This window comes from Nematolebias whitei, chromosome 8 (genome assembly GCF_014905685.2).
Source record: "Nematolebias whitei isolate Nwh7 chromosome 8, NemWhi1, whole genome shotgun sequence".
In the NCBI taxonomy this organism is placed as follows: Eukaryota; Metazoa; Chordata; class Actinopteri; order Cyprinodontiformes; family Rivulidae; genus Nematolebias; species Nematolebias whitei.
The window spans coordinates 19821424-19839045 of record NC_056505.1 but is presented as its reverse complement, the minus strand read 5'-3'; the positions used below and the strand labels follow the sequence as shown (position 1 = coordinate 19839045).

The following is a 17622-nucleotide window of genomic DNA, read 5'->3' as shown; positions in this document are numbered from 1 at the left end:
TATAGGCACTATTTTCCTGTTACGTTCTCTCACAAAAAATTTAACTCATCAATTAATTATGTAATCAAAATAAAACAGCACATTCTTTACCAATAATAAAGCACGAAGGGAATCATAAACAGACAGCATGTAATTTAAAAGATATGATTTTATTTCTTTGGACAGTCTTGCAGTAGTTTGAGATGTGAAGAACCAAGCAAGAAACTCCCAAACGACTTTTCAAATGCTTTGATCCAACAATTTTAAGGAGATTAAAACATCTTGATAAGCCACCGATCAATATTACACGTTTGTTCATGTATTTTATTGTTTGAATCACATTAATACAAACACATGTAGACTAAACAATCTACATTGAAACCAGAATTTAAATGTACTTAAATGGAAATACAGTAGAAGAAATAATCTCTAGAGTTCCTATAAGAAAAATAATAAAATTTGCATTTAATTTATTTTTGACATACGAAGTAAAAGAAAGCTTTAACACTGCCCAGCAGAATTCAGGCTCATTTAAAGTTAAATAAGAAAATAAATACATAATTTAAGGAAAATAATCTTTATGTTATAGATTGTCCTCTATATGGTATATATTATATTTTTGACAAACTTTATATTTATTCTTTACTTACATTTCCCTACATCATAGCCACAAAATTACTAAACAGTAACGTTCATCAGACACAACAATAGTCACTGGTCATGAATGCAGTACTGAAGATCTAAATGATCTAAAGTAGGACAATTGGTTTTAAAATATTTTTCTCACAAACGGGTCCATTCTTTTTTTTTTTATTATTTCAAAATGAAGAAAATTCACGATTGCACCATAATATTCCAACACTTGTGAATTTATCCAAGTATAACTAGGCTTTTATCTCTAGATCGACAACATTACACTGAAGTTAAAATTTTGGACCGCTCTTAGGTTTTTCTAACAATTTTCACTGTCACCATTATGACAAACTGGAGTCAAAAACAGCACTTCACGATACAAGAAACACAGTACTGGAATGTACAGCAGTAATCCATGCAGACACAGCACCTGTACCATTCATACCAACAGCTAATTCTGCACACGCACGCACACACACACACACACACATGTACGTTGCTGCCACATTATCCTATGCTAACAGACCCAAAAATATGAGTCCAAGATGGTGGTCACACAGTGACTGTGCAACATTTTTGTCTTTTTTTTCAGTCAGCTAATCAAGACCATCAGGAGAGGATGTGACCAAGAGGAAAAACAAAAACAGTGAACTGAAAACAAAGAAGAAAATTTTTTCGTTATTTATGATAACATAAGGCATTCACTGGGGCCATTTTTGTTAATTTATAATACCGGGGAAAAAAATTGTGATAACATTTGAGCTCCATATTATGCAACTTATAAGTACATTATATAATCTACTGAAATAAATATGGTTTTGCATTCTAGCATAACTTAAAGTGTTGTAATTTTAATCAAAAGTGCAAACAATAATATGATTTTGGTGCTTTGGGTCAGTTGGTTTCAAAACCTTGTGACAATCAAGACTTGTCAACAAACACCTGAGTCCTGTCAGGTGTTTCTGCAGATTTTACCACTTGTGCTGGCAGTAAGTGGCAAACGATTAATCTCCTACTTATGGCAGGACAGCTGTGCTGCAACTGCTGACATCACCTTACACACCCGACACTTCCCGCTGCAGCAACATGACTGTCTATTTAAAGGCCCTCGTCCTCACATTTACTCATTAAATTAACATTCACTGTGCTGTTGCCTTGTCAATCTGAGCCTCGTCCCCACTTATTTTTTTCATTCATTCAACTTTTATTTAGCTCGGCTGTGTTTTTATTCGCTCTGGAAGGATACCACTTCCTTTAGAGAGATCAGTTCAAATGCTCATATTGTGTGTCACGTTGTCACATGCTTTGACTTTCCAAAGCAGGAAATATCCGTGAACCATTCTGAATCTCTATGGCTGTCTCTGATTGACGAAACTAGCAAATGTCGACAAAGGTGAAAAAGAGTTGACGGATGCGTTAGATTTTAAATTAATCACATTCTCTAATAATGACTAGGTCACCTTGAAACAAGCAGTGAATGATATGTGAGCAAGTGAAAAGTGGTGCACAGTCTGAAACCCGAAGATGTTTTTAAAATCATATACAGAAACCTCACTGTATTAACGTAAACCCTTAAGTAATTTCTAATTTCTAACACAAGCTATCAGCTCCCTGTACAGTCCACACCTGAGAACGGACCAACAGTAGAGGAAACACTGGACAGAGTGGAAGGTATACAAATAAAAAAATACAAACGTGCAAAAATGCACAGTTTAGAAAAACAACTCAAGGCCAAATAAACCATCTGGACAAACCTGATGATTAATTCCTGAAACAGATGGCATCACAAACAATACAGAGTGTAGACGTATGAAATAAAGACAACAGTTGGCTGTGTAACCTGTAACAATAGCAGGACTTTGTGTTGCATCACTTTCCTGAATCTTGTTAGTCTGTTGCCTCAGGACCAGACTGCTGCTGGCTGCTGCTGCCCTCTTCTGGACGTCTCGCTGCCTCACCTTCTTGTATGGTTCTGTCCACAGTGCTGGGCTCCTTGGTTTGGGCCTGTGTTGGGCTGCTGGAGCGGCTTCCTGAGTGACTGCGGCTGCCGCTCCGACGGCGGCCATGCTTGCCCTTTCGAGGACTGGGACTGCGGGAGCCCATCTTCATTACGACAGTGCTGTCATCTTCTGAACTGAAGTCAGAGCTGTCTGAAGAACTGCTAGTGCGCTCTAAAGTGGGAAGCTGAATCTGCAGATGAATCAAAAACAAATATAATATGAAGGAGGGATTTTTGAATCCCAGCATTTAATTAATTACCTTAAACTAGAGAAAAAGTGGGCAGCACGGTGGCGCAACTGGTAGAGCTGCTGCCTCTCAGCGAGCAGGTCCTTGGTTCAAACCCCGGTCCAGGGGCCTTTCTGGGTGGAGTTTGCATGTTCTCTCTGTGCATGCGTGGGTTTTGTCCGGGTACTCCGGTTTCCTCCCACAGTCCAAAAACATGCATGTTAGGCTGATTGGTAACTCTAAATTGTCCCTAGGTGTGAGTGAGAGAGAGAATGGTTGTTTGTCTCGTTTGTCTCTGTGTGGCCCTGTGATGGACTTGCGACCCATCCAGGGTGTACCCCGCCCCTCGCACAGTGATTGCTGGACATGGGCACCAGCGACACCCGTGACCCAAAAATGGAATAAGCGGGTAAAGAAAATGGATGGATGGATAGAGAAAAAGTGTTGGGTGACGATTACCTGAAATGGCTCTGTAACACCCACAATGGAGCTCATGTTGTTGCTATAGTAACCCAAGATAAAGTCTCCTGAGCATTTGGGTAATTCCTCCTCTGTAAAGGTTACCTGGAAAACATTTTAAGACATTTATCAAATGTGACAGACACATGAACTTTCAACATGCACCCCGATTACCTGATGTTCCTGTCGATAAAAGTCATTCTCCTCCTGCTTGGCCCACACATAGCCCACATAATCCTTGTAGTGCTTGAAACCCACCTATGCAATGGCAAAATGATAAAAATATATATTTATTATGTCACACTTGCAGGTTGACACAGGCTATTCAAGTGCCATCAGGTGTTTAAGACAAATCACCTTGTACAATCCAATCCAGTCCCAGGAGCTGCGAGAATAGTTGGGCGTCAGTTTGAACACGGTTTTTGCATCTTCAATACTGTTCCACTCATCCTCCACCACAAGAGTGACCAGTGGGATGTTCACCCTGTATGGGAACTGCAAAGAAGAATCAAAACGTAATGGTTAAATGCTGTAAATTGTTCAAAATAACATTAAATGGTAACAGATCCTGAGAATAAAGTTAACAAAAATCTGTTTATTGAGTCAAAAATTATTGGCAAATCGCCCTATGTTTAATCTTATACATTACTGTACACAGCTAAAGGCAAAACAGCAATTATATTTTTGCCATCGTCTGTTTGTGAGTGTGTGTTTGAAAGTCTGTTAACAAAATATCTCATGAACCATCTGTTTATGTACATCACTGGATGTAAATCTACAAATGACTTTTGGAATCAACCCAGTTCAAACTGGCTGCCACAGCTAAGGAAAAATAGGAAACACAAAATGGCTACAACTCATATAATTTTAAAGATTAGAGATATAATTTGGCGTGGTAGTAGCTGAGAGTAATTCATATGGCATACTGAGCTCATTTCTAAACATCTTGCAATATTGAATGAGATCATGCCATTTCCAAGGTTGGACCAAAATGGATTTAACTCTTGTTATTTCTCTGCATCATATCTGAATCTAAAACTCAGGCAGCGGGTGACATGCATCACTTCAAAGAATGCTAGGCCTTAACATTTCTTTTAGATATCACTTCTAAGTAAAAACAGAATTTGATGTAAGCTAAATAGTTTTTCAGCAACTGGAGTTCAGACATATATTTTTATTGTTAGCATCTCTACAAGAAAAAAAAAATCAAAAATATAAGTTTTTCATCTTTATAATGGTTGACACCTGCAGGGTGAAGATGGAGGAGACCGGTTTGTGGTCACTGACGGTGAACTCCATGTGACTCCGGTAGTTGTGCTGGGTCACTTTGATGCCACTGGTGAGCCCTGAAACAGAACCACGCTTCCCCACGTCCTGAGCAGCGGGTGCAGTGGCTCTCTGGCGCCAGAGGATCCGGTCAGTCCAAGCTGGTTTCCGTTTCTTCCCACTGGTGATGTTGCACGAGAGAGAGATGGAACGGAGGAGAGAGAAAAAAATTGAAGCAGAACGAAGAGTAAAAAAGGATCTTCACTCTCCCTTCAGGCTAGCAAAGACCTTTCAGAGAAGAGTGTAATAATTCATACTGTGATCAGTGTCCTAGAAAAGTTAATAGCTCCCTCAGGCATCACCAACCTTGTATCGTATGTATCTGTTCCAACGTCAAACTTGTAGGTAGGAGGGAATTTTAATGGTCCCTCTTGAAATCCCTCCAACACAGTCTCACTGTCTTTAGCCATGTTCAACTGCAAATATTACAAATGGGACAAAATGCTTGTAGTTCCACTGCTCTTACACTAAAAGTCTCTCTATCGCCCTCTAGTGTGGACAAAGAGACAAAAGGTACTGCTAATTTTATAATTTAAGTTTGTGAAATAACTTTATGTAACCATTCTCATTTAAAATACACTTTAATATGAAAAATATTTAAGAATACACCTCAAACGATTTAAAATACTCCAAATTTTTACTCCTGAGAACAATGACAGGGACAAATTCAATCTAGTGATTTTTAAAGAAATTCAGAAGAAATAAAGGTTTTCATCATTTACTGTATTTAAAACACAAAAATATCAAAACCTTTCTTTTCTTACCTGATCTTTCTCCAACAAAACTGATAACTTGTTGTTATCAATGGCTGATTTCACAACTTGCATATCCAGGTCATCAATGCGAAAATTGAGATCCCCAAACCAGAACACTAGGCTGGAAAATCATCCAGAACAAACAAAACAAGAAAAAAAAACTTATTTAAGAATTTTAAACTGCGGTAGTTACTGGTGGAGAAATTATTATTTTTTAAACAGTTAAAATTTTGAAACAGTAAAATAATACATCAGGGCTAATCAACTGGCGGCCCGCGGGCCATTTCCGGCCCACGGGTGGCTTCAATCCAGCCTACTTCATTAAAAAAATTTAAAAAAATAAAAATTTGGGGGGGGTTCTGGGTTCTGTTTATTGTATTTATGATTCAATCAATGCAATAAAATAAACAAATTTAAAAGGAAAGAGATCATTGTGAACTTTGGTTTATTTTTAATTGCTGGATGTCCAGTCCCCGAGCTGTTGGCTTTCACAGAAACTGTGGCCCCCTGAGCAGTTTTGTTGAATAGCCCTGTAATACATGATTATTAAATTTTTGATGTTGTAAAATCTGATTTTATGTGATAGTTAACATCAGTCTGCCAGCAGCCACAAACAGTGAAGGTCATAATTGGTGAGCTCATGAAGATGCTGTGTTAATCCAAATCATAAAAATAAACCCAGCTACTTTGGCTTCTATATTCCCCCATTTTTAAAACTAACCTGCAGTGAGAAAAACAATGCACGTTTGAATAGTTCCTTTCTAATATTTCATTGACAGACACTGCATTTTTGTAAGTGCGGTGCTTCACAATAAAAGATAACTCGTGAATCAAAAGTTCAGAAGTTTAAATGTAAAACTACGGCAGCAGACAGGCTTGTTTCTTGTTAACATCTTTAATTATTGTAATATTAATGAAAACGTATAAATGCAGATTCAACTTTTAATTGAGCAATGTCTGACATTATTTCCTTTAAAATTAACAAACAAGTTTGGAGTTTGTTACACATATATAACCATCTTTTTTCATTTGATGCCTTCCTTTGCAGATTTAGAAAACTACATGTCACAGTGCATACGTGTGCATGTGTATTATGATGTGACTCACTCGTGATCCTGAACCCCGATAGCTGCCTGGCCCTCAAACTGCTGCTGCTGCAGGATGCTCTCAAAGTCCTCCATGCGCTGATCGGAGTTTTCCATGTGAGCCGGCAGGTGGCAGTTGAGGAAGCAGATGCTGTGACCGAACACCGACATGCGGGCGCTAACGCCACCTTTATTCCCCTGCAACGCAGACGAACAGCGAGGTAACTTTACTGTGTGAAGTGCCTTGAGACGACTCCTAATTTGACACAATAAAAACATTTTATAACTGAAGTGACAATGAAATGCATTTGAAAGTGAGACCACAGGATAGTAGCAGGCATGAGAAAGTGTTTGTGTCTGACACTTTCTTGGAATAGAAGTTAAAGGTTTGAGATGATCTTTAGTGACTGTATTTATTAGTCTACAACACAGCCAGATAGGAAGTGGCCTCATTAAAGACTAAACAGTATCAATATTTAATGCAAACAGTCAAGTGCACACCGGGGGTGCAAAATGCGTCAGTGGATTTTCTCCTCTGACTCAATAAAACAATGTTTTGAGTTTAGACTCTGCCCATCTTAATGTTTGCTGAAAGAAATCTATCTAAAAGTTGTTAAAAACCTTAATGATTCAGGCAATCATTATCGTGATTAATTAGCAAAATATCTCTTAAACCAAATGTTTTAGAAACCAATTAATGATTGGACAATCTACAACTGAATGACATTTAGAGTCAAGACAGCTGCCATAGCTAAACAACTTTATAAAACACAAAAATGCTATAATTCATTCCAATATTACAATCATACACAGGTTTATAGTCTGAGTGTGACATCACACGATGAGATTATTCATAATGTTCTTTTCAAAGATTGACCAAAGCAGCTCCAAAACTGTCATTTCTCAACATAAGATGATCTTCGTCTAAAACTCTGGTATGAAAGGCAGTGGGCGATAGGCATTCCTTAAAGCAATGCTATATCTTTTAATTTACATCTGTAATCCCAGGGCAGATAAGCACAAAATAGATACAAACTACAAATACCAATCAAAAACATTCAATGTGCATAAAGTTGTATAAATATTTTCAGTGGGGAGATGTTTAAAAATTAAACCAAACGTCCAAGCACACAATTTGAGCATCCAAACGTAATACTTTACAGTATATTAGGAAAGTATATTACAAAGATGATACTGGGGAAAATAATGACTAATTTCATTTAGAGCTTGATTGTAAAAGTAGTCTGACTGGTTTTAAAGTCATCTGACTTGCTTGAAACCAGAAAACATGCAAATACATCATATTTGCATGTCTGCATATCTAAGGCAATATTATTGTATTCAAACCCACTCTTCATGCTTCCTCACTTAGTGAATCTCTAATGTTTCCTAAACTACTATTTGAGTTTTCAGTACCACCATATTTGGGATCATGCAGCAAACCTTTTTGTCAAAGTTAAAGAGTTAGTGTTAACTGGTCCTAAAATGGGGTGAAATCGGATTTGACTAACAAATTATTAGATCTGATGCACTCTGTCATGTTACATTCAGATTATATTCAGCCTTCAAGGTCAACCACTAGAGAGATGTAGTCCACTTATTTTTCTCCCTCGCTCTGCTGTGTGAAGCTATCATAATACAGTGACCATCTCACCCAGTAACCCCCCAGGCCTGTGCGGGTGGTCTCAGTCTGGACTCCACGGAGGAAAGGCAGATGGAAGTATTTGGCAAAGATGAGCAGTAACAAACCCTGCATTCTCTCTGATGTCACCTGATGGGCAAAGAGGGAAACAAATAAAACCAGAGATAAGAGGAACAACTTTATAAAACTCTAAACTGGAGAGCCACATGTTTCACTTGAACATAAACAAAACTATATAAATGCGAAATATCATGGCCCACATTCTCCTTTGCACTTCCATTGTGTCTTTGGTGCACATCAAAGATGCTACAGTTCCTAGTTTTTGCCCCAGATGTGAGAAATGCTTTTAACATCCAGATTTTTCTTGTGCTACATTATAATATGCAGATTTTGACATTTTTGCTCATCTGGCATGAAATAGGGGCCACGTATATTTTTGTGCTATTAAAAAAAGAGAAGAAATCTGACATTTCACTTTTTGAACACTTTTTAGGTGGAGAATAAATTTTTTATGACATGTCAAACTCATTCCCAGATTAGAATGTCCACCCCTCTTTCATCCTTTATAAAGTTTACGCACCCCCACCTCAGTCTAAAGAAGCACACAACCACACCAAGAGAAAAGCCTTGAAGGCATTAACAGAGGCACACACACCCCCTCCACACACACACGTGATAAACCCTTTTGCCTGCATGCTAACAGCCGAGTCGGAGGACTTTGTTGCATAATGTAACCCACTGAACCATTACGGCAACAGAGTTTATATTCTGATATAAGTGTGAGCATGGTTAATGGTTGTGTATCAAACATGAAACAAGGTATTTGACTGAATAAACTAAGGTCATGGAACAAATCTTGTGAAAAAAGGATGGCATTTCTAAGCTTTTTTTTATTTTTTATATTAGCTACAAAGTTATCTAGGTCCATAAAATAAGTGTGCAAGAGCCAAAGATTACATGCAGGTGTGAATGGCTTCGCTTGTCACTGGTCTGGACCACTTTTATCCATATGTCTTTTGTAGTCTGAACACAATCCATCCTGAGCCTTGATGTTAGATGTCCCACTGAACTGACAAGACCCCACACACACATGGTAGTCTAAATATTAAAAAAAAAAAGTCAAGCTGATTTAAAACAATTAAACATCCATCCATCCATTATTTTTACCCGCTTCTTCCTTTTCGGGTCGCAGGGGTCACTGGTGCCCATATCCAACTATCACTGTGCGAGAGGCAGGGGACACACTGGACAGGTCTCCAGTCCATCACAGGGACACATAGAGACAAATGAGACAAACAAGCATTCACTCTCTCACTCACACCTAGGGACAATTTAGAGTTACCAATCAGTCCAACATGCATGTTTTTGGTCTGTGGGAGGAAACTGGAGTACCTGAAGAAAACTCACACATGCACGGAGAGAACATGCAAACTCCACCCAGAAAGGCCCCCGGGTGGGATTTGAACTGGCGACCTGCTCACATAGAGGTAGCAGCTCTACCAACTGCGCCACTGTTCCACCCGTCAATTAAACAGTCATCCATAAAAAAATTGTTTCTCAAATGTTGTTGATTTTTTGGGGGATGGGGGGGGGGGTCCTAAAAGTTTTAAAGAACTGTTTATCAGATTCATTTTTTATTAAAATTTATTTTTTTTAAAGTGACAATTTTATTAATCCATGTAGATTGCAGGACTTAGTGCGGTGTGTTTCTATTCAGTTTGTTCTGTTTGAGCTGGTTATACTCATTATGGTTACAGCATGCTATATATTGTGCTGTCATTCACAGGACAACAGAGCAGCATCTTATTGATATATTATTAACTAACGAAACCCAAAACTTGTTATACAATATTCCCTGTGAAGCTGTCGAAAACAATTAATGGCCTATTTCATTGCAGCAGGTTTTTACAGGCAAGAATCTTAATTTTTCCTCAGACACTGAGCTCCATGAAGTCACTAATCATTGTATTATAGTTCTCCCATATTGTGTCTGTTAGCCTACATAATTTAGCTGATCAAGATACGTCTCTACACAAATTATACTCAAATGGCTCTGAACTATGTTGATGTCAAATTAATTTAATAATAATAAATTACAAGTGTGAACACTCTCAATCGAGACGGACAAATAGTGACAAGTCTGTGCAGGGCCCAACAAACATGTGTTTGTGCCTCTGCATACAAAAATGCCTAGATGCATCAAATAAAAAGGCTGTGCCATTAAAGAGTATAAATTGTAGCTTACTCAAACAGACATTTTAGTGCCAGTCAGCTGTAATTGTGTGATGAATATCCAGAAAGGAAAAATGTCTTGTAAGCTCAGTTTTGCTGCAGTAAAAGGCTGATTTGACTGGTGCTTGCAGCAGACACAGCTGCAACCTGAAAATTAGTCTTGGTGAGCAAACAGTCTTAAAAGAGGGCAGATACAGGGTGTTTAGTTACTGTACACCACAATGACATGACTAAATAACTTCCTGCTGACATAACAAACAGTCTACCTGCTTACAAGCTTTAGGGGCTCTAATTACACAACATCTGACTTACTGTATAAATATTCACGATGCGTAAAAAGAGAAGTCGTGAAAATGATTTTAGTGAGGTTTAAACCAATCCAGCAGACTACAGCTGGAGGACAGTGTCAGTGTCGCTGTCAGAGGCACATCAACACTGACAGCATGATCCAAAAATAAAGCAGCACCCTGGGAGACATTTGTCCAACACTTGCAGCTCGACAGCTTCTGGCTTACTACGCCAACTGTGCCAAGCTTTGTTTCAGGAGCAGCCAGTGCAACGCCTACTGTACTACAGCTGCAGTGTCTGCTTTAAAAGAAAACATAATAAATGAACAATGCAGCTTTTTTTTTTTTTTTATATAAATCAATGGTCATATTTTAAATGTCTGAAATGACAACAAACCCACTCAGCTACTTATTGCATTAGAATTTCTAGGTATTTGCAGCCCTTAAGACATTAATTGTGCAGCTTGAAAGAAAAGGAGACAGAGTGCTTGACTTTGGACGATCATCCCAGGAGACAGCGGAAGAAAGCAGATACACTGACATTACATGCCTGTTACAAATCATCATCATCCCATCCGTTGCTCGGGGAACAAAATTAGCCTGAACAGCAAGAAGCAGAGATCTCATCAGTGATAATGCAGCATGCACAAATCTTCAGTAAGCCATTTAGCATTTCATTCAGAAGCCGAGCATGTGTATTCACAAAATAAATAAATAAATAAAACATGACTGACCAGCACATAACCAAAGGGGCTTAATCTGTCCATGCAGACCTCGCTCCACTGGTCTGTGAAGAGGACATCTTTCAGTCTTTTGTTGATCATAGAGTTGACCTCCTGCAGCCTTGAAGAGAAGCGACACAAAACGGTCAGCACAAGAGTTCAAAGATGAGCAAATGTGACAACGTTTGAAGAAATTCATTTAGTGAGAGAACATCATAAATTTAAGCCCAGCTCGTCTTTGTTGTGGATGTAGGATGAATTTACACGAACTGTTATGAAATGAGGCGACGTGGCCGCCACTCACCCGATAATGTACATGTCGGTGTTTCCATCTCCCACATTCAGTCCCAGCAGAGACGTGATGTCATCAGGCGGCGTGGCTGAGCCCACGTTCCAGGTGATAATGTGCACCCTGATGAAAGAAACTGTTACATAAACTCCCGCAAACACTTATCTCCTACATGTCACAACTTACGGACAGAGACAGCAGAACCTCTGCACTAAACATCTCACTGAACGTCACAATTTTACTGCCTTTTTTAAATCGCAGTAAGATCACAGGTTTTTACTATTCACTTAAAATAAAGTATGTCATGTTCAGACTATATTTATTATACTGGACAGTGCACAAGATTAAAATATTACACATTTCTGACATTTGTTTGTTAGGTCTTGGGCAAACGGTCTTTCTGCTTTATGCTAATTTAAGCTTGTTCTACCTGTTCAACATGGTTTTTAGCTAATTTCAGCTGTTTTTCAGCAAGTTCTTCAGCAATAAGCATTCACAGCACATTTTCACAGGAAATGCAATTTCTCTATTTGATGTTTATATTTTATAGACAATCTAGAAACTATTTTACTACCAATATATAGCATTTCACAACTTATTGAATCATGGAGTTGAGAATAAATCTAACTTTCAGTCGTGGAAAAAAAAAAATAATAATACGTTACTTAAAACTAAAACCCTGAAAATAAAGTTACACTTTGAAGGTTTAACAATTTTTTTTTAGTCTACATTAAGGATATGTTTAGAAATATTTTGAAACAAAGGACACTTTGACATAGTGATGGAAATTATGTGGATGTTTAATGAATTTGTGCATGGTTGCCATGCCTGCTTTGTGTGGCTGTGAGAAACCAAAGGACCAGGAAACCAACCTGAAGTCTTCCACCGTCTGAGGTTCGGTGTCGGCAGTGCCCGCTACAGAGAGGGCTCTCTGTGCGTGTGGGTTTAGGTGAGGGGGAAGAGGCCTGCTGGAAAGGGGTTGGGGCACCGAGGCGGCCCTCACAGGGTGTGGCGGGTGGTGGCCTGGAACCTTGGGGCTAACTTTACCACTTGGCCTGGCGTGCTCTGCAGGTTTGAGGGATGCGGGGCGAGAGGGCTTGGGGCGGCTTGCTACAGCGCCGTCGGTGGTATCACTCTGGCTAGTTAATGGAGTGGGTTCAGCTTTGAGTTCTGAGATATCTACAGAACCCTCAACTCTGGCGCTTCTCTGTGGCCGCCGAGGCCTGGGGGGGCCTGGAGGCTGGCATGCTGGTGGATCTTGGGCAGGAGTCATTGGGTCGGACGCTGGAACAGTTGTTGAAGCTTCTGCCTCATTGTTTGGGTTTTCCTCTCGTATCTTGCTTTGGTTTGGATTATCTTGGTCCATTTCTGCTAGTTATGACAACAAGAGGGGAGAGGAATGCTTTTATTCACATGATTTACATTTTGTACATTTTACAGGAACTTACTAAACAGAGTATTCTTCACATCTAACTGTATGGACCCTGCAAACAGATATTTGACGCAATAAATAAAGAAAAATGGGCATATAAATCTAGAACATTTAATCTTTACTAAAACATAGGTCTATTCAGTTGATGAGTCGACCCAGCAGGACGTGGCTGTTCAACTAACCACCTTCTCATGGCACTGGAAACAGGTAGACACAGCTGCATGCAATGACTTCAAACAAATGTTATTCAAATCGACAACTAGAAAGCAGGAAGAAATGAGACGAGACATAATCTCAGACTGCCCTAACCTTATTTGGATGACTGTTTGAAGAATACACTTTATCATTGTCTCTTGTTTCGCCTACGCTGCCTGCAGGTCCTCCAGTAACAAACTGATTTTACTCGGTCAGTTCACATTTGCTCTAACTTGTGTCACACACACCAACATGAAGAACCACTTGCATGGTCCAGAGTGAAAGAAACGGCGTGAAATAAACCAAGAAAATAGCTGCCGGGAGATCCAACAGACAGAGAAGAGGAGTACGGAAAAGGAGGAGGAATTTAAACTGGATAATTTGAGCATAATCCAGTTATTAAAATTAATGTGTTGTTGAGTTTTCCTATTGACTGATATAAGAAAATAAGTGTTATGTGATGTGAAATAATCTCAGCTACTGATGACATTTTAACTCAATATTTGTAAGATAACTCCGCCATTTTAGTGTTTTAAAAGATGAGTTGGCTGTGGCAGCCATTTTAAATTGGGTTAGCTCCAGAAGCTCATCAGTTGTATAGATAATCACAATTTATTGAAAGCTTGGTCAAATCCATCCAATAGTTTAGGAGGTATTTTGCTAACAGACAGATACACATACACAAGTAAAAACTCTATAGTCTGCTTTTACCTTTTAAAAGAGATAATTGACAAACTATGGATGTTAAATCCCCTAAACAAACAATAAATATTTATTTGCGGTTGCACACAATCCACTGTACATGTGGGGATAAAAAGAGATTTAAGCATTAAAAACAAATCAGTTTGACCTCAATCTATCAGTCAGTAATTGTTACTCTGTAAAAATGGAGCAGAAATGTCAGTGTTGGACTTTTGGGGAGGAACCTTTAGTTAGCAAATTATTGCAATAAAAGAAGCTGCATTCTCCACATGGCTGGATTTGCACCGTGTGCATTAGGCACAAAGTTTGAATCAGTAAGCACAGACTGGCTCCTGCTCGGGGACGCAGAAACAACACAGCTCCCTTATGATTATTCACACGACCTTGGCCTCGACTTTCATGCTGTGCTGCGAGCCGCCTCCGTGTTTCACATGTGCCCAGAAACGAGCTCAGTCCACCAATAATCTGGCAACCGACTGAGCTCCCCGTTTTACCGAGGCCCTTCTTCAGCACCAAGCGGGAAGGGTTGTGAGAGGAGGGTTAAGTGGGCACACGTGGATGTGGGTGGGTGCAAAACGAGCTGAAGGAGCAGGAGGGCGAGCAATTCAAGACAGCTCCTTGTCGTTTTGTTGAATGTCACTAAATTGATCCAAACGCATTTCCCTCTGGCAGTGAAGCTGAGTTTTAATTCTTCTTTGCTGACTCGCCGATCACCTCGTTTCTCTAATCCTTCCTCTCTCCATTTTTTCCCCCAGACATGCAGCTTCATCTCAGCCACCTTCACAGCATGAAATCACCCATAAGTGGAGCAGTGAGCAACATTTTTCATTTCACCTCCTTTAGTTCTTGACTAAAAATCTTCCTCTTCCCAATCCTGGACTCTGAGGCAACTCTAAAGCTCCATATTGTCCTCCTCAGCCAACCTCCTCACTATCAGTTACATCAACATGCCACAGTCACAACATCCACCATTACAACAAAAGTCTTTAGAGCTGAAAGAGCATGAGCCAAGATGAGCTTTTAGAAGGCAATTAATGTGGATCACCACTCATTTATCCCCTCAAATAGAGGAGAGTGATAATAAATGTGTCAGTGTTTAACTTGCTCCTTCCTGAGCGTCTGAGCTGACAGCCAGGAAGCATGTGGTGTAAACCCAAACTGCAGGCTCCAGCCAGCTGGTGGAGTTAACTGACAACACACATAGGTTTAGATGGCTGAGTCATACAAATGGTGAGAAGCCAGTTTTGCTTTAGTAATCGGGGGTAAAAATCAATTATCTGCTTCTTCACGCTGAGTGAAACGTTTAATCTAAAGTTGCTCGTTCTGCACGGCTGCACTGGGCCCTTTGGTGTCTAATGTGAGGATTACAGCCAAAGCAGAGTGTCGGTGATGAAGGCCTACGGAGCCATATGCTCCAGTGACAGGGATACTAATGATGACCCGGACATAAACAACATCAGCAGCTGCCACCACAGCTGGAAATGGCTCTTCCAGGTCCTAAAGCCACGGAGCATCACTGCCCTGTATCTAGGGGGCTTCATTTTTCTGATCAGGTCATAGTCAGGGCTGTGGGATGTCAAAATTATTTTGTTGACAGTGTTAACACTTGGGAGAGCTGTGGACAACAAAGAACCAAAACAAAATATTGTAGAATTCGAGTTTTAAATGTGTCTTATCAAAATAGTTAGAAATATTGTGCAGACACTGGATGGTAAAAACACATTATTGTAGCCAAATAAATAATCATGCGTCACCAACTGATTTAGATAATCTTGTTACGAAATCAACTTCAATGATTAAAGCTAATTGGGGCGGGAAATGTTTAGGCTAATGTCTTCGTGTGCGTGTAAAATTAGAACAGAGAGAAGTTGGTTCATTGGCCACACTTCCTTCCTGCAGCAGTAGCTTCACGGTACAGTGGCTGCTGGAAACTTGAACAACAATAACGGTTGCATTAGAAATCACATGCACTGTTTTGGACTCGAGCATTGCCACAGGTGACTATGCTGCAAATACAATTTTCTGCCAGTGCACGTTTTCGCTTTATAGCAATGATGTAGGACATAAAGTCAAATTATTATCTGAAACAGTTCCTCACTTACAGTAAAAATGCAAATGCTCTTGTCAAACAGACATTTTGCAGGATATGAAAAACCATCCTTACTTTGCACACAATATATTTGACACATCCTTTAAAACATGACGGATTTAAAGAAAGAGGGCAGCAGTGAGTGTTTGTCCCCAATAACACGACTACAATGAGGACCTAAAAGCATGAAGGTCATTTAAATAGAGCTGTTTTGCATTTAATATAATCTTTGCAGATGGGTGCCAGTGTGCGTGCACATCTGTCATTGATGAGGGATGATCAGACAGCTCCTGTGCATGAATCATCAGCATGATTTCTCTTGATGTAAATAGTGTAAGAAAGGTGGAACTGACAGGGTCATTTTTCCTAATTGACATTGATTCTATTTTGGCAACAAAAAATATCTCGTCGTGTTAAGATATTTAAGGCAAGACAAGCTAATTTAACGATTGTAGTGAGGAAATAATACAACTGCCTAAATTGTTCCAGTTTGAGTTTTAACGCATGCGCGGTGCTGATTAATCAACACCTTTACCTGTTGTGGTTCTTCTGACGAAAGGGAAGAGACGGGATCGTGCACAGGTCGCTGTGTTCCTGGAAAATGTACAAGATTCACTCTCTGTTACACGAAAACTGAGTGAACTTTAATTTCCTGCCGCCTCCAGGGAACCATCGCCTTGCTTCCCTCCTTCCTTCCCTCTCTCTTCTTCAGCGGATGTATTTGGTGAGGAGGTGCGGACGGGTTTGGAGCGATGCGGATGAGAGGTTTGTGAGAGGCGGACTCTCAGAAACACTCGCCGCTGTCTCTTGGCGGTGCTGAACACACTGTCTGCCCTGACATGCCCTTCAAAATAACACAAGACGTCCGAGAAGAGGCGGGAGGGAGCGGGGCGCTTCCGTGAACGAGCAGCCCCCGCTCGCGCTGCTGGGTTGATGATTACCGCTCACAGAACTACGGCAGGTAGACAGGACTCACCGTGCCCACACAAACGTTATGTCTTCGAGCGCGCGAACAACCCCCTCCTGCAACTATAACGGCTCGCGCACCGATTCGTCACTGGTTTCCATGAGAACGTATTGAAGTGTTTAGTTTGTGTTCAGTAGGACACTACTGCCACCTAGTGGTGGGAAACTTAAAAGGGCGTGATCATCTTTACATATACAGAGCTGACATCAATTTTTCGAATTACTGTAAATATAAATACATTTTTGGAAAGATAACTTTTTTTATTTATTTTTTTTAACACAGCTGAAATGAACAGTTGGCATACAAACAGTAATGACAAAAAGGGGAATGCCTGCATGTGAATAATCTGTTACCTGTGCAATAACCTGTTACACAACCTGTGCAGTATATGTTAATTATGTGCAACATGTGCATTTAAGCTTTTTTCATTCATTCAACCTTTATTTAGACAGGTAAATCCCATTGAGCCTCGAAGACTCATTTACAAGAGAGACCTGATTTCAACAAAGAATGATGACAACAATGGACAACAGCGACAACAATAAACAGTTATAAAATGTCATACTCCAGTTTTTTCTTTTTTTTTTTTAAACAAATAGGAT

General features: G+C 39.8%; 1 protein-coding gene across 1 annotated transcript; it reads right to left on the bottom strand.

Annotated features, from left to right (window-relative positions):
- Positions 1–2499: 2499 nt before the first annotated feature.
- inpp5jb (inositol polyphosphate-5-phosphatase Jb) lies at positions 2500–17100 on the bottom strand. The gene is made up of 13 exons (XM_037680084.1): positions 16589–17100; positions 12508–13003; positions 11651–11758; positions 11359–11467; positions 8118–8234; positions 6486–6661; positions 5388–5499; positions 4930–5039; positions 4543–4744; positions 3655–3792; positions 3472–3555; positions 3298–3402; positions 2500–2802 (listed from the first exon to the last, which is right to left on the bottom strand). The coding sequence occupies exons 2-13, from the start codon at positions 12999–13001 to the stop codon at positions 2500–2502; spliced, it is 2058 nt and encodes a 685-aa protein (XP_037536012.1). The 5' UTR covers positions 13002–13003; positions 16589–17100.
- Between the last annotated feature and the right edge of the window lie 522 nt (positions 17101–17622).